The 25,941-nt window shown below is 35.3% G+C and overlaps 1 protein-coding gene and 1 long non-coding RNA gene across 5 annotated transcripts in view; both read left to right on the top strand.

The window, feature by feature from the left end:
* Positions 1-2,720: 2,720 nt before the first annotated feature.
* Positions 2,721-7,299, top strand: LOC139120820 (uncharacterized). The gene is made up of 3 exons (XR_011549149.1): positions 2,721-3,062; positions 4,565-4,743; positions 5,360-7,299. It is a non-coding gene; the product is annotated as an uncharacterized lncRNA (long non-coding RNA).
* A 2,799-nt stretch (positions 7,300-10,098) lies between these two features.
* The window catches only part of LOC139120819 (LIM domain-binding protein 2-like), a 49,185-nt gene continuing 33,342 nt past the window's right edge, over positions 10,099-25,941 (top strand). For 2 of the 4 annotated variants that reach the window (XM_070685390.1, XM_070685392.1), the window contains exons 1-3: positions 10,115-10,464; positions 11,983-12,070; positions 24,563-24,837. In XM_070685390.1, the coding sequence (XP_070541491.1) occupies positions 24,773-24,837 (65 nt within the window). In that variant the 5' untranslated portion in view covers positions 10,115-10,464; positions 11,983-12,070; positions 24,563-24,772. Of the gene's footprint in view, positions 10,465-11,982; positions 12,071-24,562; positions 24,838-25,941 lie in introns of all 4 variants that reach the window. The other 2 variants (XM_070685389.1, XM_070685391.1) reach the window with 2 other exon arrangements.

The raw sequence follows: 25,941 nt of genomic DNA, 5'->3' as shown, positions 1-25,941 counted from the left end.
CTTCTTGTAGCAACGCAGGTTTGGCATACATCCAATCAAGCCAGTCACCGATCGTACACATTTGCTAACGGAAGGTTAGTTATATTTACTAATTCAACATGAGTCATAATCAGGTGATTTCCCATTTGGCATACGATAGATAGCTTTGAATTCTCAATTTCTCCTTGAGAAATAACTGCATTAAAGTCTTAAGGAACATTATCAAGACAGTTGTCACAATTTTGATCCTGAATTTCAATTCTCCTAGAGACAGTTTCACGAAAAGGGATGTCAACACAAGTAGACAGTTAGCCCTGCGTACGATGCTGTGTGTTCCGCTACAGCTAAAGAGCGGGGCTATTAGCTGTAGCGGAACACACAGCATCGTACGCAGGGCTAATAGACAGTAAGTGAAAATACAGATACTATTGGTCTAGTGTATTCACTTGTGGACACAAGCTTGCGCGCCTCGTAGAGAGCCCCAATGCTTCACAGAGTCCTTTGCTTCTAACTTGTGTCGGTCTGTCCTGAGATGGCCTCAAATTTATCTTTTTGAGTTCCTATATGAAAACATGCATTTGTCAGTTTAAAGCAAACAGTGGTACATATGAAAGTAGCCCTGCGTACAGGTCTGTGTGTTCCCGGCGTTTAAATAACGCTGGGAACACAAAGACCTGTACGCAGGGCTTATATGAAAGGTTCCGCGAGATCAAACTGCATTTCCAGTCATGCTATGTATGTTGTTTCCTTTCGTTTCGTTTTCGCGCTTGCCAATTTGTTGCCATGCGAGGAATTCCGAACTTTGGTCTTGCATTTGTCAGGTTGTAGCATGACATACACCTCATCGTTGATGCAAATCCCATTAGTGAGGCAACCGTAATAGCAGAAGGACTGTGCTGTCGCTAGTCTGACACGTCCAGAAACTCGGAGCCTTTAAATACGTATATCAACGACCGACAGAAATCCTCAGGTACCGGTAAGTATACAATGCCATTTCTACGACAAGGATGCACTGTGTTGAATGCATGAGAAGATATACCCTTCCATTCGCTTATGACTGTTGTTAGCTCCAAGTCTGCTTTCTGCATTGCTGTACGTATCCACCACTTGGCATAATACACGGATACATACATGTAGTAACCATGGTGGCAGTAACAATTTGCCTAAAAGTACCAGGGCGTATGCGCAGAGCAGAAAACAACCCACAAACAAGCGACTTGTGAATACTTGTCGAAGTTGTCGCGATGTAAGCATACATGTACAGTCTGTCTAATTACTTATACTACAGCTTTCACTATCTCTGCTGTGGTTTGGGACAACAGTGCGACCTGTTACTAAGGATTCAATCATTGTATTGAAAGCTGTTCAATCGATATATGCGCAAACGAGCTTCATCACACATTTGCACGTTATGAACTTGATTTGTCCCCCTTTCTTTTACTTTCAGTTTCTTAAAGTTGATTGGGCCAAATAAAGTAGCCTATCTGTTTTGCGTCGAATCAAAATTTTGAAAGGAAGTCGGTTCAGCGATTTAAAAATACATAAATTCAGCCAAACTCAACTTATTTTTAAGTACATTATTTATATTTCTTGAACAGCATTTATTCAAGATTTGTTCTTCTTTTACTGTCAACGTCGCCAAAGGTGTACAGGTGACTTAGAACGCTGCGATGTCAGTCACGCTTTTCTCAACGCGTTCAAAAAACCTTTTTTTTCACATCCTCCAAACTCTTTGCGCACAGTGTGCAGTTGTTTGCGCACTGTGTACATTGTTGTTGGCGACCATATGGGGAAATTTATTTGCACCCTTTACATGTAATGATATGTGTCTGATTTATTGATTTGATTCGCTTGTCTCTTCTAAATCTGTTCACTCGCAACCAATAAAATTCTGGAGCTTTTATAACTCCCTAATGAATATGTAACTCCTTTGCATGTGTGACGTGTGCATCGCTACCTTATATGGACTAAAAAAGAATGACAAAATGGGTTACTGAGAGTCTATCTGATTGGTAAATGTCCTTTTATCTATTCAATCTCTGCGATTTGGATTTTATCTGCAGTTTGAAGTCCGGTTTTAAATTAGGCTCTCTCACAGTAGTAATGCAATCGATTAGGCGCATCAATTTTTTTAAAATTGTAGTTCCTCTACTGTGGGGTGCCGTCTATGCATTTATTATTTAGGGCCTAACTATTTTTTTCAGTTCAAAATTATTTATTTAGTCAGTTTTAAGCTATATCAAACTTCTTTTAAAAATAATTCAAAATAATTTCTTCGTATGTAACCCATACTATATAATTAGGCCTAAAAATACAAATTTCATATATGAGGAAATGAAATAATACGCGGATTTTATTTGTTAAAAATCAATCCCCTAGTATTAAATGTAAACAATTCAAACATTTTTAGATGTACGTGACATAACTTAATAAATAAATACGCATTTTTGGTAAATATTTAAGAATAAGGCATTATTCCAGTTTACATATAAAAGGCTGTGGTATTGAAGCTTTTCGTGACGGTGAGGGCGGTGTCTAAAGGTCGTCGGAGGTCACCCGTTGACAGCGAATGTTCGCTGCCCAATGTTCGCTGTGCCACGGTCCGGTCCCCTCCCTGATGGAGGGACCGTGCACAGTCGCTCGAGAGTTATTCAGCTCTGGGACTATTCGCCCCATAGACGAGTATACAGAAGCGAGAATTTCTCGCTTCTGTATACTCGTCTATGGGGCGAATAGTCCCAGAGCTGAATAACTCTCGAGCGACTGTGGACCGTGGCTGTGCTCAGCTTCGTCACGTCGTTTTGTGTCCGTTTTTTATACATGTATATAGGGGCTATGCTTTGTGCAGAGCTTTGCTGAGGCTACACCAGCCATGGTGCAAGTGCTATTAGCAAGCGAGGTGCCGTGAAAGAGTCTACTGAGAATCTCATGGTCAATCAGCCGCTTGGATCATGATTGATAAGGGCAGACGAGCATCGCCCTTGTCGTAGAACAGAGCAGAGGAATGTACTCACGGCATGCATTCGTCTATGCTATGGATGGTTTTCCTACCCCTTCCAATCCATTCTGTCGATGGACTGGAGGTAGAAACGAGATGAACACAGGCATCCGTGGGCGGGTTAGTCTGGTAGATCGATCGATTTTCTGCTCGATCTATCGATCCCGTAGTCGATCTGTCCGCCACTGTCAACTAAATATTGGTATTTTAATAGGTGGCAGTGGCGGGCAGGTCGAATCTCGGGATCGATATATCGAGCAGAAAATCGATCGATCTTGCAGACTACTTAGCCCACGGGCGCCTGTAGTTTTTCATAGACCCTAGTAGTCTCCAGTTTTCTCTTGGGTCTATGATTTACTATATTGTTATATAACTTTAATTCGGACTGCATACATGTCCATACAAAATTCAGTACAGAGAAAGTACATATATAGCGTTGTCACATAGGAAAACTATTTGTATAAAAACCCCTGCATCATTTGCTTTCCGTCTGTTATAACGTATGCAAATGTTTTACTGTACACCAAAAGACTCAGGACTTTAGGCAATAAGGAGACAACCATTTGATTTCTCAGGAGTGGGTGGGTGGTGGAGGAAACAGAGGAAATAGGTATAGCAGCATTGCTTTTCTATTGTCAGCAAGCCCTGCATTAAATTATTTTTTCTGTAAGCAAAAGCAATGCGATTTTATTTCCCGGTAAACCAAGTTTTTAACATTTGCTTCATAATACTACTAGCAATGATCACTGGTTCTAATCTGTACCTATAAATAACTTGTAGTTTTCTGTAATTCTTTGGGGAGTAAACATTTATTTTTAAAACTGGCCATGCGATGTTAATTTTCACTGTTTTTAACAGAGCAAGTCGAATAGTCCCCTTTATTTAAATACTGATTTTGTCAGTGCTTAGTTCAAATGCCTATTTAGTGCAATGATTTAAATTAGATTTTTGTATTATAAATCCTGGCAAAAAACATAGGACTTGCTTACATATGTTGAAAATATTAAAACTACCATATAAGGCATCATGCCTCCAGAAAATATGAGAGAATCAAATTTCCCAGTTTGCTGATTTCAACAAAGTGGCAACAATTTTTTAACTTATGTGTGTTGGAACAATTGTTTTTCTTTAGCCATTATAGGTCCAATTTTTTTCTCCTTCACCTGTCAACAATTTTTTTTCCCAAAAAATCCTTCATCATCATTCACTCCCCTTAGAAATCAAATGGTTCTCTTATAATTTACTACTTTTTTGCTTTCATCCACACTTTTGGAAATGACTCTAAAAACACAGAGGCATAAATTAGGACAAGTATTTATAGAGTTGTAGCCACATCACAGTAAAAATGGGTTAGCAGAGATGAGATGTTTTTTTGTTTGCAATTGCCATCATCTATCTGAAAAAGTGATGGATTGGTTTTGCAACAAAACGTTGCTAACAAAGGAAATTTTGCAAGAAAAGTTTATGTATTGTCCCAAAACTTCCCAAAATCCAAACATGCAGGGATGCAGAAACACAGATTAACTGTACTTTTGAGTGGTTTTAGTAATAGTTTTATATGCACTTTTTCTATGTTATTAAACCAAGGTAAAAGATGGTGGACTATAATCGTTATCATGAGCACTTGTTGAAACTTATGTCAACCAATGAGGAACTCAAGAAATCAGTAGAGGGGATTACAAAACAAACGCTATGGTCTGCAGGTGGAACCATCACAGGTGGAGTGATCGGTGGTCCTATTGGTGCTTTGGCAGGTGGCCTTTTTGGTATGTATAACTATTACAAGATTGCCATTGTATGATCACTTATTGTTCTTTGTGCTCCACCACTCTAGAGTGAAGTTTAAGCAGCCAAAATGCCACAGTTATACCATTGGTAAAAGTCCATACAAGGTTCACTGATAGACCATAGAGAAACACCTTCTCCAGGGTCTATGGTTCACTTGACCAGCAAAGTCTAGAGATGCCCCGATTCAATTCAATTTGATTGTTATACAGGTATCGGGAATGTACTTCTTTACACCCATGCTTTCAACAAAGGATAGTGGTTTTGGTGATCTTTAAAGCCTGTGGTTCAAAAAAGGGCCAAATACTGGGAGATTTCTTTCAATGGGAAACACTGGCATGGTTCTTCTTGAGGAAGATTAATCTCTCAAAATCAGAACTTTGATTTAAATATGCAGTTTCATTACATCCATTTATCCATTGTTCCATCAATTCATATGTTCTAGCTAGCTTAGCTGCAGATCAAATGATCAAATTAATTGCCAAACTTGGTGCAAGAGAAGATTGTATACAAGAAAAGTGTCATCATGATTTCACCTTCATGTTGTAGATCAAGTTTGTAAAATCCAAAATGTCATAGCTTCTTTCTTTTATGCAGGAGCTGCTGTTGGCTACTTTACTGCAGATGACTATAAATCTGTTATTGATGTTTTACAAAATCTCGATAATGATGAGAAACAAGAATTGGTGAAGAGAGTCCAGCAACTTGTTGGAAGTACCCAACCCAGTGATCTGACAAAGTGGATTGAAAATTCCATAAACCATCCCAAATTGATAGAGTTAGTGAAGTTATTTCTTGAAAATATAGAATAATGAGGAAATACCATTATATTTGTTCTATGGTTGCCATTCTGTGCAGAGAGGGTTTAGCATAATTACCGCTATAACACAAGATGAGTATGTTAGTCTGTGATAAAGAAACTGATGAACTCAGGAAGTGTGTATCTTCTGTTAGATCTTTTAATCAACACCTTTTGTATCAGTGAATCTTATAATTACAACTCATATGTTTGTTTCTCAGATAGCCAACATATATAATTAGCCTGTCATTGGTATATCACTAATATGTACTTGTGTTACCAGGTTACTGTAAATGTGGCGAGAGAGAAAGTGCATTGACCTTTTAACTTGTTGTGGCAGTTTCTGCATATCAAGATTATCATATGTGATTTGCACTTTGATTCAGATTGATTAATATTCATTGGGATTTTTTGAGGTGAATGAAGGAATCAGCAAACTTTTTTGAATTACAATTATACTACTATTAAATGGACAAGTAAGCCGAAATTACCCCAATTATAGGATGTATAATGTGCTTGAATACTTTGTTACTTTAATCACATGACCTGTTTCTGTGTGTGCTGTGTAATATGTCATCTTTCATTCTATAGTAAGTTTTTGACCATGAAAGAGAATGATTCCAGGGCCCATTATCAATGAACAGATCTACAATCATTGGGTAGATTTAAAACTCCAAAACATGCGCTATATCATGTAATTAGAATTCATTTATCGAGTTTCATTGACAAAGTCAAACATTTATTGTGATTTATGTGGCAAGATGAATGTCAATCAGTCAGAGCAATGTATAGAGCACAACAGCTACACTTTGCTCAAATTTAGTACCGTAGTGGTATATAAAAACATACAAGACTGCAAATTATCAAAGCATATCTCGTTACCTTAAATCGCTTTAAAGGGTCAATGTGCATGATATTGAAATGCATTGTTAGTAAACAGTCAACTTCTCATCACAGCAGGAGTTTGAATCTATACATCAGGAAGAACAGGGCAACATTTGTTAGAATCAAGTACAGAGTTGATGATTTTGCGTATTCTGTGTACAAAAGAGTACTCTAAGGATATAAACTATTTTATTGTAGACTGAATCAATGAAGTAATAAAATTACAGAATTCTGTAGCTATGGATTTAAGATGTTGACATCAAAAAATGTAACTGCTTTAATGTACCTTTCAATTAATGAATCAACTTGTTTATTTGCAGTGTGCACTGTAACTCACAAATTCTACATCATTTTCATTAATTTTTGTAAATTTCTTTGCATCAGTGCCAAATCAGTAAATGGAAAATTACCATTATCAGAGAGAACCCAATCTTGAGGCATTGGTGTATCATGGTTAGCATTTACAGCATACTCATGGGTTCATTTCTTATCAGTACTACAAATCAGTTTTTACAACAGATTGTCAGTTTCTGGAAGTAGTTCAACCGCTATATTAACTGTACTGCAATTGATAATCGCCAGTTATTTCATTTGTTGATAAATTTTAACCACTTTAATAATAACAATTACTCCTTGCATTATGTATCAAGTGAGTATCAGAACTTTTCTGTGCCACATCTGGCATTGATACACCACTCAAAGTTCTTATCTCATGGTTTCAGAAAGAAGACTTTCATTATATGCTGCGAAACCAATGTTCTCTATTCATTTTATTATATTTCATGGTAGAAAAATACTTGTTGTTCAAAGCATGAAATTATAAATAAAGACCAATATTTTAATGATTAAAAAATAGTCTGTTTGTTCTTATGTTTTATTATACAAATTAAACTCAAGACCTTCAGATATCCCATAATGCATTGCCATGGCCATTTAAAATTCTGTCTGAAAGCACTTGAAACAGTATATGATTTGTTTCTTGTATACATAGTGTATCACATTGTCCAGTAAAACAGTTTATGATGCTACAAAATATTTGATGCCTTGCTTTTTTTAATCAGTAATGACTGTATCATCAAGGTTAGCATCAGCCACAAATGTCATAAGTTACTGACGACGCCCCAACATGGAAAGTATCATGCAATCAGTAAGAGAACAATAGCAACAATCCTATAGCTAGTTGCTTTTCTCTGCATTTCAATTTCTATAGATTACATATGAGGGGTACTTTCATAAATCTTCATTCAACTAATTCCCTATTTATTTGAACAAGCGGTTAACTATAGGTAAGCGGACGAGTAGGAGGCGGTTTACGGAATTTAACTGTACAGTTTGCCAGTAAAACTCCGAGGCCCGCAGGGCCGAGGAGTTTTATGGCAAACTGTACCGTTAAATTCCGTAAACCGCCGACTACGAGTTCGCTGACCGTGTTGTACCACGAATTTGCCGAGTTTTAGAGCCTTGTTTGCACGCCGAAAGCTTTTATTTGCAATTTTAGTGCAGTGCAAGTTGAGACTTTGGCAGGAAAACATTGACGCGTTTTGACACCTTGTTGAACGCAAGTATAAAAAATAACCCATGATTGGATAAAACAAAGTTGACATGTGTTGCTATTGTAGTGCGATGACGTGGTTGAGCACCTGGTTTGATTTGAATTGTATGAATTATGTTTGATTGATTGGTTGGTTGAATGAAGTGAAAAGGTGTTTGCAGATCGACGTTAGAGTCACGCTTTGCGCATTTGGGTCGAAAACTTTGAGCAGCATACACGCAATTGCCGAGTCGCTCTACGTATTTCGATATGGCGGATGAAGTACAAATGAAAGCTGTATCCGGTGCACTTCAACTACCAAAGCCTAAGATGGAAAAGAAAAGTCCCCCTGTCACGCCAGTGCTAACGGCCACAATCGGAAGACCAAGCTACACAGCTACGTCAGAGACAGGTGCAACAGAAAACTGCAAGTACAAAAAAAATACGTGTAGATCCACAATGACTGTGGTACTGCGTGTGTGTTTGCCTGTAGCTGGATTTAACTTTACCAAAGGCGACTGAAATCTCTACATTCAGTGTTTATAACTGATTTTGAAGTCTTAAATTTCAGCTTCGAATGATCATGATAACAATAGCCTTAACACAGAAGTGATATTTGCAATCAATACCGTTATTTCACGGTGACCTGTAATTAATTTTGAGATGTACAGTCGTGCAAAATTAATTCAGTCCAGTGATTCTTTTAAAGTGTCTTTACTCTGTACCTAATGGTGAAATAAATTTCTTCTGGTATAATGTCTCGCGTTTGTTTTTTTAATCGTCGCAAAAGAGACTTTCTTTTGTTTTAAAAAGTGTCCATTTTACAAGTTCTTTTGTTTAAAAGTGTCCGATTTACTAGTAATTTACTGGCTTTCTTTGTTTAAAAAGTGTCCAAAGTACAAGTTCTTTTGTTTAAAAGTGTCCGATTTACTAGTAAATCGGACACTTTTAAACAAAAGAACTTGTACTTTGGACACTTTTTAAACAAAAGAAAGCCAGGTGGTATATAATAAAATATTCGGTTATGGAAATTAGAGAGCATGGTTAGAACAATGGGCACGAGGCGGAGAGTGGTATAACTATTATAAATTCCCTTCAGGATTTCTGTGAATGACAAAATAAAGCAATTATCATCATGAGACTTTCAAAACTTTTGAAATTCTTCAGGTGTTGTTAACCCTTAGAGTGCTTTTATTTTTTCCCGCCAAAATTTGCATTCCGTATACACATAAAGATTGCCACAATTTAAGGAAAAGCAGCTATTCTTGTCTATATGAAAGGCATCGGCTAAATTAGGATTCAATACAAAAGCTTGCATGAAGTCCAAACTTTTGATAACAGTGTATGTTCAGCCATATATTTGGCAGTTGTACACAGTACTTGATTTTAGTGAAGATCACAAACCCTGTTTCACTCAATGTTTAATCTTGTCTGACTGCAATGAAGTGGAATTAAAAGTTGTGCACAGTTGACTAGTATTTCAGCATGTTTCTAGAATTCAAACAATGCAAACTACTTTTCATATTAAAACAAAATTCATGAAAAAAGGTCAAAAAGGGAATGAACAAATAAATATCTGTAATGAGGCAAAAGATATCTCTTACCCATTCCTTTTATATGAGTTGTTTGATTCAAGCCTAAGTTATTACAACAGATTCCACTCTGTGCTCCCTTCAGAAGTATCTTCTTTCCTAACAAAGTTCTTTGTACAGACTTTGGAGTGTGGTCTGGTCACCAGTTCAAAAGCACTGGACTATCCAATAGTCGTTGTACACACAAGTACAGCTTATCATAGGCATGAATAGCTTATGATTTCATACATGTTAGAAATCTTTATGCTCATTTTAAACATTGTAATTTGATGAATTTAAAAATAGTCTGAATATTTTTGCACAATTTCATGTGATGTTCAGCCACGCAATGGCCACATATTTGCAACACAAATACATGTCATAGGTTTTTAGTGAGCGGAGGGCGCTGGGCAAGCTGCTCATCCGAAAAGGTAATCTCTATTTTGACACTAGATTATGAGCAACCATAACACTTATGTACCAGGACTAATCAGGATCGTTTTCATTGGTTGCATTAGTACCGGAAACTGACTTATGTAAATGAGGTTACACAGTCGGACCGTCTCACCTTTTGTATGGCTTCTGTTGGCACTTCAGCAAACAAAAAGGACAGCAAAAGGCAATGCGACTGCCCTGCTTGAATTCGATGGAATCAAAATAACATCGATACTTTTATTCGCATTTTATGTTTTAGGTGAAATTTTATGAATTTATCTCTGGACAAAAGGTAATATAATACCGGCGCGGCAAGCCGAGCCCGTGGCGGAAGGATATATACTACCTGTCACAGCATGTGTGATCCGGCGCTGCTGTCTTCATGAGCGTTAATTTCTACTTTGTTTTGGGAAATCTACAAATTTTATGCGGAACTCTAGCGTTGTGCTGATCGTGGATGTGGACTTCATTATCGGTTGAGGTAAGACCGCCTGTTTCTGTTAAGGGAAGTCTACCATAGAAGGAAAGATCAGCGACTTTCCCCTACTGAGTCCGGCATGGCTTTTGTTATATTACGGTTTTATGATAGTACAGCCAGTAGCGGGCTCTGCTGTCTTGTCGCTAGCTTTGCTGTACGTATGTATTTATACAGGCGTCGATGGAATCGTTCAATGCTTGTTGCTTTATTTCTCTTCAAAAATAATTTGCCCCACAGATTGATAAGGGTGTTATTTTGATGGAGATAGTGTAGCTGTTGCCTCGCAAGACAGCCGTTTGAATTTTCGCGAACCGAGTACACTGCGGCGCTACACTTGCCTCTCACAGCGCAGTATTGACTATTGGGTAGTTTGGTGTTGACCTCTGGCCATTCAGATGAATGGTTGACAGTGAACACTTTACTACAAACAATGGAACGAGTCACAATAAAGTCTTCTCTGAATCCAATACTCAACCATTATACATTGTTGCACAAAAAACTCTGCCTTTAGTTTCCATCGAGTATAAATATGAGAAACACACAATGTTTATTCCCTTGTGATAGACAGATGATCAATCATTGTACATTTTAAATAAATCTAAACCCATGTACCATGTACACGCCAGTGCACTTTCAAAATGGTGTCAAAATTACTTCCAAGATGGAGGAATATATGATTACGCTGTCTTTCAACTATCCTAACATGTATGGTATTACATTTAGAGTGTTTATTTACCAGAATGCTTGGTGTATTTAATATCGGTTTCACAGTTTATCATACCGTACTTGATATATTAAAAATTATGCTTTTGAATGGTCTTCAAAATAGATTAGAGCTTGCCATCAAGATTTTGATTTGTTGTAAATAATGAGAGCAAAATACTGTGCACATAAGACAGGCTAACTTTTTAATGGTGGTTTTACTGTATAGTGCTGTTTTTAAGGTGTGACAATAATGGAAAATTACATTGTTTGTTCTGCACATGTATTGCTGTCAATTTTAGAATGTTATAACTGCACACTAGAAAGGTCAAAATCAGTGGAGTGGAACAAAAATATCCTGCAATAAATTATTGAATCGTATTTTGTAATTTAATATCACTGTCATACTCATTTTGAAATTTCACTGTGAAAGTTGTCATTTATGCTTGCATAGATATTGTAATTTTATCAGAAGGAGATAAACACATTTTTTATTTGATGATATGGAGGCTTATTCTTTCACTGCCAACAAAAATGAACTGGGCGCGACCTTTGACCCTTGCATACTTTACATAGTAGGACCATACTTCCATACCAGATTGACTTCTTAAGTCTGTACGCACATTTAAAAAATGTAATGTAGAATGACATTATTCATTGATGTATTTTATGAATTTTAGTTAATGTTGCGACAAAATTATGATAATACCATAAACACATGTGCACCAAGGAAAACATTGCAAGGAATTGGTCATTTATATGTTAATATGTACTACAGCTTAAAGTAAAAGAAATCTTTTGTTTTTTCACAATTTACAGGTACAGTACTTTGAACCAAAATAGACATCAGTGTGCTGTGTTGCAAAATGAACAGTGCTACACACTAGAAACACGTGTCTTAATTTAGGTGAGTTTTTGACATGATTCATTTTATGCTGAAATCAACATTCAGATCAATCACATACATGTATATGCTGATTATCACTGATGTAATATACTCTGAGGCCAGAGGAAAAAAATCTTGTTCATCAGATTTTTTGGACCAAGGTTCAGGAGCAGCATGCAAAAATATTTTTAAAATTTTTTCAGGCCAAAGGTAACTGCGGTCCCTTAGATTTGTTTGCTGGGATGCAAACAATGCAAAATAATCTTTTCCCCTTTCAGGCTAACCAGAAATATCTCAGACAAGATACACTGATACTGGTTATTGAATTCAACACTATATTTCTCAACAATAACATAGGGAACTACATATACAGTCGGTGTTTGCACAACATATTCTGAGTATTAGAACATGTGCACAGAATAAATCTGATATGCACAGCAAATCACTGAAATGCAGAAGTATGTATTTGCCGAAATAAAAAAAAATTCCAAATCAGGCAAAGTAGAAGCAGCGATTCTGATGAACAATTTATTTTTTCTTTCTGGCCTTATTCACATTTCTGCTCCTGTAGTGGATTGGATCATCACCTGAGAACAGGAAATCTATAAGTTTGGTCCCATCCATACATCGGCAGTCATTGACAACAATTGCTCATTTATACCATGACTGACGTGATTCAAACTTTGCAAAAAGAAAGATTACATATGGACATTAATTGTTTTTATGTGATCCGCTATGGTCACCATTTTAAGTCAAAGCTTTACATGGAGACAAATCAGCTCCAATTTTATTGCATCTATGCAAATGTGCGCTATTCAAATCAATACATGTGCATGCTAATTTGTTTTGTTGTGCAGACTGATGTAGGGTTGATGTCAGTAATTATTTTGTATATTTCATGCCCAAAGCAATTATATTGGCCCAGCTCATGTTTGTTAGGTTCACATCATTGTTGAGAAAGATATTGTGACAATGGCAAGTAGTGAACAAGACAAACATTGTACACACAAAATTTTATCTGTCCTGAGTGTGATTGACCCTTAATTAATATGGAATGGTTTAATCCAAACCGGCAGTGTTCCATATTCCTATTCCATAAAATCATTTATATTAACAACTTCATCTCTGTAATATCTCAGATATCTGTGCTTGCATATATGGTGTATACAAGGACTTTCCAATACTGTACTCGTTATTCGTTTACTTTGTACATGTATCATCACATACTATCACCATAACTATATTAGATTTCCAAGTTCATCAAATCTCCCAACTATTACGTGCAGTTGTATGCAACAACAGTGCATGACCTAATTTCTCCACTACAACACCATAAACCACTCTTAGAAAATTGACACTTTGGCCTCGTACCGCCAAATACAAATGCACCCTCTGACCAACAGGTTCTGCTAATATGGCATCTCTCTGTTGTGATATTTCACTTACATGAGCACAGCAAGCAGACAAGAAAAGTCAACCTCTGTTTTTACAGCTATTTTGAATTTACTGTATTTTAAAATCGATAAAATAATGTCTTTCAATTTATAGCTTTGTTGATGCAATTAATAGATTTTACTGTCTACAATTCACTTGATTCAAGAAAACATGCACAAAAGTGCTTTGCTTTACATATCTTAGGTTATTCTTAACCTACTTCTAAGTTCAATTTGGTATTTTTCATTGTCCTCTTAGCCAATTGCATTTAGTCTTGTATGCATTGGTACAGTATAGACCACATCTTGTCTCAGATGAAATGAAAACAGTCATTTTGCAATGGGTATGTAAATTCTGAAAGTAGTCACCGCACATTAAACTGTTGATTACTTGATTCTAGTTAAGTAATTGGATACATTTAATTTTTTGAAATGTGAACTAATCATGAAAGAACCATATTCTGGTATTAAGTCAAATGCCACAAAGCAGAAATTTGCCTGCCCATGTCAACATTGTAGTAAATGTTACCGTGATCATTTTGGCAGTTTAGGATGCAAGCAAAATATAGTGGATGTTAATACATAATTGTACACTACCTCTGAAAGGTTAAAAGAGAGTTTAAAGTGAAGTTGTCTAAGAAAGTGATGTAAATCACGTGGTGTAATATTAAGCTTTCCTATGATATGCGTCTGCCATATTTCAAGAAAAAGTTGTCAATTTCATGCATTGAAATTTAGAAAACTTCGATGACAATCAGCTGTAGTCAGTTCAGTTCCATGACAAAGATTATGACATGACTGTGAGTGTGACCCCCATACATGCTGATGTTCACAGCAGCTTTCCAAGTATCATTTGCTTTGATTTGTTGACATTGGTGGTTTAAAAGAACAGATAACAGTAATTTACTGTAGTCTGTCAATAACACAGTAATTGTAGGGAATTCCATTGTAGAACTTAAAGACCCAAATATTCTTGTGATACCTTTTTTAATATGCTATAAACAAAAGATGCAAATAAATAATAAATAAATAAAGTTAGAATCAATACTATGAAAAGATAATTTTGTTAATGTAAATTGTTTACATTGATATTTAAAGCTCTGTTGATATTATAACTTTTTGTCATATTTAGGTGATAAAATGTGCTTTCATTTTTTCCACATACATGTATTCCTGTCTGAAAGAAACATACATGTAGCATATACTAAGAATTATTTGAAAGATGCATAGAAATGAGCATTGTATTGTAACTTGAATGTCACATTATCTGCAATTAATAGCATGGAAAGTATATCGTAATCTTTGACCTTGGGGAAAAACATTTATAAACTGAATTGAACTCATTGTAGAATTATGTAATCATGATGACAATCGAAAACAGAATAAACTCTGATAGTTTTGATGGCGTGATGACCGTGCTTACATCTTGCAGTACAATATACCACTTCAGTATCTTAGAGCCAGGACTTTGTAAGCAGACCCCAATAATACAGTGTTTGTTGATATTTATCCGGAGATATCAATTCTAACTATTAATGATGTAGTATTGTCACAGCTGCATGTTATTATGTGAGAGACACAAACTTCCTAGTTCAGTATACTGGTATGCATACTTATATACATCGTACATAACATGTTCATACAGTACACTTACAAAAGACCTTTATTATGCAAAAGGATAAATCATTTAGACACTCATAATGAAGTGACTTTATATTATTGAAAATCATGGTCAGCTTAGTCAGTGCTGATTACTTCCTAAAGTGCATCTGGTAATGTTCCTGGTGTCTTGGGCATGTAGTCTCTTAGATGGCTGCAGATATTCTCACATTCTTTGTAATTTGCTACACATAGCACTGTTGTTATACTTTGCTTCATGTACATTTTTGAAATGTTCTAATAATGACATTTTTGGGTTGCTTCAATATAAAATTTATTATTGCCAGTTCAATCTTCTGTGAATTTCTTGGGTGGTGCCTTATATTAAAATGCAGTGACATTTTTCAAATGTTTTTACATTAAGCACGTTATGTACCGGTAGCAAATGCATCTATACGTTATAAGGGCATTCTGTCCTCTAGTTTCAAGAAGAATTAATGCATATTAAAATAGTGCAATGTTGTGATAGAATATTTTGTAATAAGAGTACAGTGCAGTGACAATGTATGTTGTAATAAAGTGCAAGTGTTACAAATTAATTAGATGCCATCTGTTGATGTTATAGCGAACATGTTACGTTATTTCCATATAAAAATGGATTTTGTTTTTTGCTGTCATATTTGGTCATGCTGAAGTGTTTACCATAGTGCTGTTACTTGTACAATGTTATTAAGGCAAAGATAGTAATGCAGATTAAAAATTACTGTTTTCAACTCCAAAGATAGCTTTCTTTCCTGTCTTAAGCAGAATTAGAGATGAAACTGTATCATTCAATATTTCAATGCACAAATACTCAATGGTTTTGCAACAAATATAAACAGTAGCCTGAACATGCCCCTCAAAGATGGAAATAATTACTTTAATCAAGCTGCTTTTACTAGTTGTCAGCAAAGATCCTACTTGTCCTCTTATGGAAATACATTTATTTTGTACAATGGAAGCAGAGTTACCTTCAAACAGAATATGATACAAAAAATAAATAACAAACTTCATTTCTATACAAGACAATTATTTAGGTAATAAGACTTCAATGAAGCGTCAACAAAATTCCGTCCACTCAGGTGTAAGTGATAGTCTGTACAAATGTACATAGCCACAAAACATTCAGATGACGAGCTTTGGGCACACATGAATGAAGCTTGATAATACAGACATTACAACCAGCAGTAACAACATTTACAGACGGTTCAATCTGTAAGTGAAACCAGTCATTAATCATCAGAGCTTGTTTCATCTCTAATGTTACCACAAGATGCATTGTAAGTCTTTCAATTCATTCATATATCTATAGACATCCAGCTTCACAATGCAAAACAGCTGAGCCCATTGCCGTTCAGTTATTTACAGTCAGTTGCTAACCACTCACTAGCTATGCATGTATCCTGAACAAATTATTGTTTCTTATTGATTATAAAATGGATAATTTTGCAAGCACAAGCCTCACCGTTTATATCTTTGATTTTCTTAAAAAAGAGAGTTCCATTGATATCTTCCGTGTTATTATTGTAGATTCTTGAAATAGACAACTACTGAACAAAAATGAATTGTTCAAAAAAATAAAGATTTTCTACATATATCATCATGAGAAATTGCTATTTAAATTTATTGTAGGTAATTATTTGCCAATCACGGTACCGCTGTACTTTCTTCCCTTCGGGGTTACAGCTTTCACTTTTTCTGAATTTGTTAAAAGGTAACTACTACATAAACTCACAGTTAAAGCTGCCTCATTGAGCTATCTCTTTTGAATTGTGTAACGTAAGTAGTAATCCACAGAACTAGGCTGCTTGTTAAATGTACTAAAGTTAGCTGAAAAGTTGACCACCAGTAATTTAGTGGTAAGCAAGTTTAAAATGAAAAGTACAGTGCAGTTATCAATGAATGTACCACAACAAGAAGTTTATTCTATTTTACTATCAGTGGTGTATCATTTATCAGTATCATAATCATAACATAGAATAACATGACAAAGTAATCATAATAGAGTGTGTTAAGTCTAGATACAATAATCATACCTTTATCTATGAACATATTCACTACTTTCTCAATGTTACCTCCAGACTTGTGAAGGTATCAGCTATGTGTTTGTATAGTATCTTGTCACATAATATTAATACTCTCTCCACTTTAATGGTCGTTACGTGATGTACAAGGCTTCTTTCATGTATTTGATACAGCCTTTCCTGTCATCATTTCTGTAATATGTCTGATATGCTTACCATAATTTTTATAAATTGTTTATGGCAAACCACAACATACTAAGGTCTCGGTAACTTTGAGTATCTGAGGACTTTGAATCCAAGTTAGAACATATGTCAGTAATGGTTTTTAAAGGTTTACTAAGTTCATATGGTGTTGACTTTTTTGCTTTGGTTATAAAATGTATTTCAAATAACTGAAAATATTTTAAGATAATCAGTGGCTGGTGTTTGAGGTAGCTTGGCACCCACATGCGGCTGAATCTTTCGGTTTAAAATAAAGTAAACCTTTCATTGTGGCAATAAGCTCTAGCTTTTCAATCATTTTTCCTGAGTTGCCCAGCTCTGATTATACCAATTCAATTATTGGTATATGCATTGAGAAACTACGGAAAATACTTTCCATATGTTACCACTGTAACTCAATCCTCTTATTAAACTCACATTGTATACGTGTTTTCACCTCAGTCATCCAACCATAGACAGCGCCGCTCTTCCACTCCACTGCATGTCTTAAATCCATCTCAGTCAGGGGTGGTTTCTTTCATGAACTTGAAATTAAAGTAGTGTGGTTAGGCTTTTAAATATAAAATATCAGATGCTGTTGTGTATTATCAAATTGCTCGGAATATGAATATCGTATTGTGAATGATATACAATGCTGGGATGTAGAAAATAAAAATAAGGTGGTTACAAGTAGTGTGTAAGCACATTAAGTTTGTGGGAAGTGTGTCCGATTTTTTTACTAAAATACGAGTAATTTTCATGGCCAGCAAATTTCAATTGACAGATGGTTATTTTTGCCAGCTGACAGCCATTTTTATCATCCCTGCATTGTAAAAAGTCATTGATGTAAATGTAAATGTAAATGTAAATGTAAACTCCATAAACATTTCATAATGATTTCTTATATCTTTGAGGCAATGTGTCATTGTCTGTGTATTACCCTGTCTTATGTGATATGCAGCGCTGTCAGGTAATTATAGTACATGTATGTGTAAATGTATCAATCAAGTGTATATATTGTATACCTGTGATTCCTGATGTTTTCCAGTTCATAATGTCACAACCGTATTCATTTGGATATTAAATCTTGTCCAAGTCAACTTGATTCCTATGGACATCTTTTATCTGCTGCAGAATAATCATGAAAATAGTACACTCTTTATTTTAAAATTTCTTTCAAAATACATGTTATTTTGATATTTCAAATATCTATTTGCTGGGGACTTGCATGAAGTGGATGACATAGAAATTAAGAACTGTAAGTTCCTTTTATTAAATTCTTAGGAAAATAAAATCTGGCAGTTGTGATCTGTAACCCCTTTTGAGAAAGAACACCAAGTCTTGTAATTTATATGAAATCTCAGACAATGGTGCTTATGTTTAGTCAAAGCATAGACCTAGTTGTGAAAATGCAAATTTTGGTCATTAATTAATGTTGTCATCCCTGTCAATGCCAGGGTTCAGCCCAAACCCATTGCTATTAGTGATGCATATGGACTTGGTTATGGGGTTGGTTGAAGGTTCAGGAGATAAATTTTCCTTTGATCAACAAACATCCTAGTTTCATTGCTGTCATCATCCCAGTATGTGTCCATCTACACATATAGAACAGAAAAACATAGATTACCGGGATACCAATAATGGGGAACACTTTCTGTGTTTCTCTGCCCTTCTGTCTGTCAGCGGGATTTCTCAAAAATGCTTAGGGATAAACCATTTGATTTCGAGGGGGGTTGTAAGATTGGGGGGGGGGTAGTAAAAATTATCATCTGGTGAAGGAAACAAAAATGTAATTTGATCTTGTAATGGATCAAATGGAACAAATTGTTCCAGCACATTTGTGTTACTTCTGTGTACAGAAAAAAATAATTTTATGCAGGACTGACACAGTGACGGAAAAACAAAATATTGTTGCCATCCTCCACCCTCAGAAATAAAATGGTCCTCTCCTAATCAGGTTCAACTTTAAGTCATTATTTGAGTATTGTACAAAGTACAATACTAAAGAACTGAAACGAGATTGCTTGGTTAGGTTTACAAAATCAGCGGTAATTGGAATAATTATTGATATGTGACATTTCCAGGTTTCTTAAAATGAAATTTGTATGTATGTATGTGTGTAAGGATGTATGTATGTATGTGTGTAAGGATAAAGATTTATTTCTTTCTCTTTGGTGAAATATCTGTTTCCCTGAAACCACCTGTCCCAGAGCTTTCAAATTTGGTATAAAAAATGTCCATGGGAGATTTCAATCAGATTTGTTGAAATGATTGTGAAAGATACACATGGAATTCCTGGTACCTAAAATATGATTGTGTCACTTAAAGTGAGTCTTAAAAGCATTATGTGGTCATCCATATTTTGAATATGGTAGATTTCTAAAGGTAGAACACATAAGATTACAGAAGCCAAAGTAGAGTTTTTGGTTACACAGGAAATTGTTTACCAGAAATACCTAAAAGTCGATAGATGTATGAGTTTTGCCAGTTTCATGATCAAACAGAACTTCCTGCCATGAAAACAATAATATTGTAGTTGAAAGTATGTATTTGATCACTAAGTCAAACTCTTGCTGTGGTGAGAAATCAACTTTTACCCATAATGCATTTCAATATCCTTTTGTTTGCTCGGTAACACAAGACAAAAGCAGTGTTTCTTGTGCTTAGTCAAACATCAGTTAGCCTAAAATCATTTGTCAATAGATTTGAAATTTGATTTTGACTTTTCTAGAGATGATCTAATTTTGAAAATTACAACAAAATTCACATGTAAATTTTTAGTCCAATTTCTCATTTTTTGGTCAAAATACCACGTTCGCTGAAACGAATTTCTGAGAAGAGTTTGAACAGATCGAGGATCGATTTCAGTGAAAATGATCTTAAAAATATTAGCAATCTACTGTGTGTCTAGCATAAAGATATGGAAATGTTCTGACTGTAGAAAAGCACCATATGTGGTCTTACTGTTCAACTGAGGATAAATTATGAACTCAAATGCAATATCATAGTCTGAAGGTCAGCTTGTTAAAGACAAAGCAAAGGCAGTAATAAAAATATGATTAGGTGAGTATGCTTTGTGTGTTGACAATGCATTATATTGCCTGAATATCTGGCAGAGCTAAACCCATGAATGATATAGCAAAAAAAGTGATCAGCATGGGAATCATTGTCAATAGAATAGGGGTAAAATTTAAAATACAAACCCTACCCATGTCATTATTCATAGAACAACTGACCGACTAAAGCATTATAGAAACCATTGTAGCCATATGACCTCTCATCCTTAAGTTATGTAGGCTAATTTGAAGCCATCTTATATTATAGTGCGCCAAGCATTGACCTTGAAAAACTGAAGAGATCAAGATGTGTAAACCTAAAATTATTTATTTCAGCCGTCTGCCATTTTGATCATGTTTCTAAAAAAATTTGCATGTAAATAGTTTTTACTCAATGATTTATCATGTTACCACTACTAGGGAAGGTAAATTAGCAAGATGCAATGTACAAAATTGTGAGTGAGTGAATGGACAAGATACAATTTGCAAAATCATGACGCCAATTTCAGTGGTTTGTATTGTAGGAGAATGAAATTAGATTTCTGATATGCACAGTCTGAGACTAATCAAAATGTAACATTGAAGACAGCTGAACAACTGTGAAATCCAGTACCATGATATAATCCACTTGTCCTCTGATGTAACTACAATATGCTCATGCCAGAGTGTTTTCAATATAGTCAATTCTATCATTGATTTCAGCTTGTCCCACCAGAGCTGAGGAATGACTCACTCACCAGGTTGCGCAAAACATCGGGATTGTCCCTTAAGGTAGAACGCACCTCGGGGACAGACATTCAGACTCTCAAACTTTTACAATTCTGTTCTGATACACCACATGTGGGGGTTCATTTTCAAGCTCTTGGTGAAAGAAAACTTTTCACTGGCGTAGTTTTTCGAAATTCAGAATTTTTATTTTTCTCCATAGAGTTTACACAGGGATGGCGGCCATTTTGAATTTCTAATATTGGTAAATCTTAGTAGGTAATTTGTTTCTCTAGTACCAAAATTTGCACGGTGACCCCCTATTTTTATTCTTGATTTTGAAAGAGAATGATTGAAAGATTCCTTAGGAAAGTTAGAGCAAAGTTGAAGTCTTTCATTTTCGAGGTGCATACTACCTTAAGATACATGTAGACCCCTCAAATTATCCTGTGTGATATTTGTACATATGCTGTTTCTGAAATTTAGCGTATTCTAAATGGTGCATGTAATACATTATTGTTCTTGTTCATCATTTTGATTTCCATTGATACATGTACGGGCTGTAACAGTTTTACCTCTTGGTGGCGCTGTTTCCACAGACCACTTTTCTACTTGCTAACAGATCTCTGACTACAAATACATGTATGATAGAAACATTGTAAAATACCTGTACTTTTATTACTGAAAATTGAACTTAACATCAATACATATGCTGAAGCCTCTATATGAATTTTTAGTACAGTACATGCAAGTACCGGTATGTATGGATGTATGTCTATGTATAAGTACCAGGTATGCTGTATGTATGTACGCATGTGTAGTATGTATGTATGTATATATGTATGTATGTATGCGTGGATGTATATATGCATGTATGTATGTATGTATGTATGTATGTATGTATGTATGTATGTATGTATGTACCGTATGTATGTATGTATGTATGTATGTATGTACGTATGTATGTATGTATGTATGTATCGTATGTACATATATATGTGGTAGCACATTGTGCAGTGTGCCACTCAAGGGTGTTATTAATGCACCATGGGCCCCTTTATCATGCTATTAAAGTTTATATGTCACCATCAAGTCACTTTGGTTAAAACCAGCGAGGCATAACAGCCAGGTCCCATATGTAGCATTTTAACAAAAACTATTAGTATTACATAGAAGCCCCTGAAAATCTAGACACTGTAGTGTAAATGTGATTTTTACCAAGCAAACCTGCTACATTTTGTATATGACCATGCCAAGTAGGATGAAATACCTAGATTTGGCTCAATACCGCTGCAGTGGGAAAGTAGTATCTCTCAAGATTAGATTTAAGGTCAAAATTTCTCTGTATTATTAGTTTTTTGTCAGATTTACGAAGAAAATACTGAATAAGTATTTTTTCCAACAATTGCTTGTTGTGGTTAGACATTTTAATGTATTTTATAAAATTGAAATATTAGTTTGGACTAGGCACCATGGAAAGTTTCAGGTTGATGACAATAGACATTCAGTGAAGTTCTCCAGCTACATGCACTTGTAAAAATCTGATACATGTACCAATAGCATAACAATTTATCTGTGTAATGAAAATGAATAATAGGAAACCATTATTTGCTTTATTTGCATGCTACAAGTGAAACATAACTACCACATAGAATATGAAATTGCTATGGAAAAAGATAAACTAGAGACTGTGTTGTATATGGATTATAAATACTATCAACAATAGTTGATAAATGACAACTGCTCTGTTAAATTTCATAACTTTAATTAAAAAACCTTAAAAAGATTAGTTGTTAAAGCATTTTAGTGTGTGACTGCAAAGACATAACTTCCAGGTTGTCTTGAGAAAGATTATCAAGATTATCAGATGTTCAAGTTTGTTGCATTGAGGCCAGGAAAATGTATCTTTAGTGGTTTTGGAATTATTTTATCAGCTGTATAGTTTGAAAGTACAACTTCAGGAAATGTGCAATTTTCCAAACATTTCAGTGACTTGCTGATATTCTGAAGTGATCCAAATGACGGGTACTATGCATTGAGACATTGATATCCAGCATGCTGGTACCCTATATGTACATGAGTTGATGTGTATAAGCTGCAATGTAGTGACATATTGGTAATCCTTCCATTGGCAGTATCCAGTATTGAACCCTTACCAACATTATATCAACATTACATTATAGAAAATGAAATAGAACTGTTCATACAAATGCTCAGTTATCACTGACCCTAATATTACACAAGCTCTGTGTATAATACAGCAGTCGTCGTCTTTGTATAATCCTTCTATGAAACCTTGCAGATATGTAACCAAAGTAATTGCATTGCTATGGTTACAGACATTTACATCATACAATAGCTGGTATTCTTGTATAGAAAGTAAGTGAAGTATTGGATTTGTGCAAAGAATAGCTGTATATTGATTTGTTCAAGCATATAAGAATGCTATGATGAAAATAATATTCACAGCTCTTATGATGATATGAACTTTCTTTGTAGATCATGTGATGATTAGAGGTCACCCTTTCAAATTTCTGACTCCAAAAAATCACTTACTGATAATATACATTAGTTTATGGCTGTTATTGAGATAACACTGAATATGCAGTGACACTGAAAGCTGTTCTGATTATAAAAAAAGTATTGTAAAATTTCCTGTATGGCTGAAGGAAGTTTTTTAAACCAGAAACAGGATTTGATTCAAGAAACTTCAGTTTCCTAACATTTTTTCTAGTTTTAAAAGAAATGTGTGACAGGTAAATTTGAATTTCAGTCTAGAATATGAAATTGTTATTAATTCATGGTGTGATATTGAACTTGAAGTAACTGATAAATCTCAGTAAGTACAGAAAAGACAACAATTGGTGTCATATAAAGTAGTTACCAAAAGTGTTATGCCATGATACCAGTATGTACATATTGACTGGGTTGTGTGGGTAACAGTGTACATTTGTTACCTCAGGATCTGAGAGTCACCCAAAACAGTCTGTTTCATGAGGCCATAGGTTGAGGGAAACAGACTATTTGGTTGACTGGCCTGTGGTAAAACAAAGGTATGCTCTTACCCAAATATGGCCAGTCAATATATGTTTTGTAACACAAAATATATACAAGTTCCTCGATGTCATCACTCATCACAGTGGCAGACACATCTTCTTACACACGTTGTAAAATGTGTGCATGCATAGACTGCACTTTCAAACTCCCCCAGTTAACAGATGCTCTGAAGTTGTGAACTGTTAACTGGTTAACAGTTTTGGAAAGTTGCTATTAACCGGTGACTTGCTCTTTGCATGCTTATCAGCATCAAAATGATGTATACATGTACCATGTGACGAATCACAACAGAGATTTTTGTATGAGGTACGTGTGTTACAAAACTACCTGTTGATCTCTCATTCACTGTTTGGTGTTTATAATTCAATTAATGTGTTATCATTTTCTCTTCCTTTGTAGGATTTGTTTTAACATAAAATAACCAAAACAAAAGCAAGCGAAGAAGAAACGGTGAAGGGAAAGAGAGAGGGAATAGGAGTTAGGTTGGTGGTTACAATCGTGTTGAGAGAAGAAAGCACCATAACTGTCAAGTATCTAGCTAAGTGTGTCTGAAGGCAATCCGGCGAGCTGGACGGGCCTGGGGAAAGACTACACTTCCCATTCAACAACATGCCTGTACATCCCATGCCAAGCCCTGTGGGTATGGACCACAGGGACCCTGGGGGGCCAGGAGGGTAAGTCAGCCTTTTCTGTCAACATTGAGTACTCATAAACATTATTGAATGTGCATTATCTAAAAGCTTGCTGGGTGCTGCTGCTTGCTGGAATAGCCTAATGTAGCAAAACTGTGTCGCTGTTTAGTCCTATTCCATGTGCTCTTCTATATTTTTTGCTTGAAGCTTAAAAAAGCTACCTTTGGAATGTTGCTTGTATTGAAAACCCTCATTCTGCAATATAAATAATGTTGGTCCATTTATGGGTAAAGGTAAACAATATGATGTATAGTATTCACTGCAAGGTGTCCAGGTTGGAAGTTTTCCATTGTTGAGTGCCAGTCCCACTGAGTAGTCCTAATATTGAGTAGTCAAATGTACAGCATTTTGGCAAATACAACAGTATTGATTTGGTATGTACTGTAATCACAATGTATTATTAAAATACAGTGTCCTTTAGTTTGTATTTTTATCAATAATGAAATTATACTTCATATATGATTACAAATAATATTATGTATTTCTGATAAAATCTTGAGTTTAAGTAGAGTTTTCAGTACAGAACATGTTTCAGTAAAATGGGAACTCGCCAAAACTTAAACAGTTCTCAGTGATGTACCGGTACAGTCTACTTTCTTGAAGATTGAAAAACAATGTGTAATTTTTTCAGCTTCTGGCACACTGATGTACTCCGCTCTATGATGTCATGCACTGTGATTTTACACTATACTATAGTAATTGAAAAACAGTTGATATTTCTCACATTGAAATCTCGGATGTTTATCACAGTGGTACATGGTAGATGCAATTACAGGAGAGTTTTGGTTTATATGTGTCTTGTACAGTGTATTGTACCATGGGTTAAGCTGTGTAGATGGTTGCTTAGTTGTGCCAATAAATGCTTACAAACTTCCACAGTCATGTCAGCTGCATGTAGCCGCCTTCTTTCCCTATGCCTTCCACTCGCAGTGTTGAATTCCTGATGTGAATGCAAGGCTGAAGCATAGTTAATTACTGCTGAACTGTGTAGATTTGTGTATATCTTACAACAGACAAAAGGTAACTTATATTAATTCAGACAGGTCAGAGAAAACATTTCTGGTGAAGACTTTTACAATTTTGAAT

Source organism: Ptychodera flava, chromosome 20 (assembly GCF_041260155.1).
Source record: "Ptychodera flava strain L36383 chromosome 20, AS_Pfla_20210202, whole genome shotgun sequence".
NCBI classification, from domain to species: domain Eukaryota; kingdom Metazoa; phylum Hemichordata; class Enteropneusta; family Ptychoderidae; genus Ptychodera; species Ptychodera flava.
Note: the sequence above shows the minus strand (reverse complement) of the source record. Positions and strands in the feature narration are given on the sequence as shown.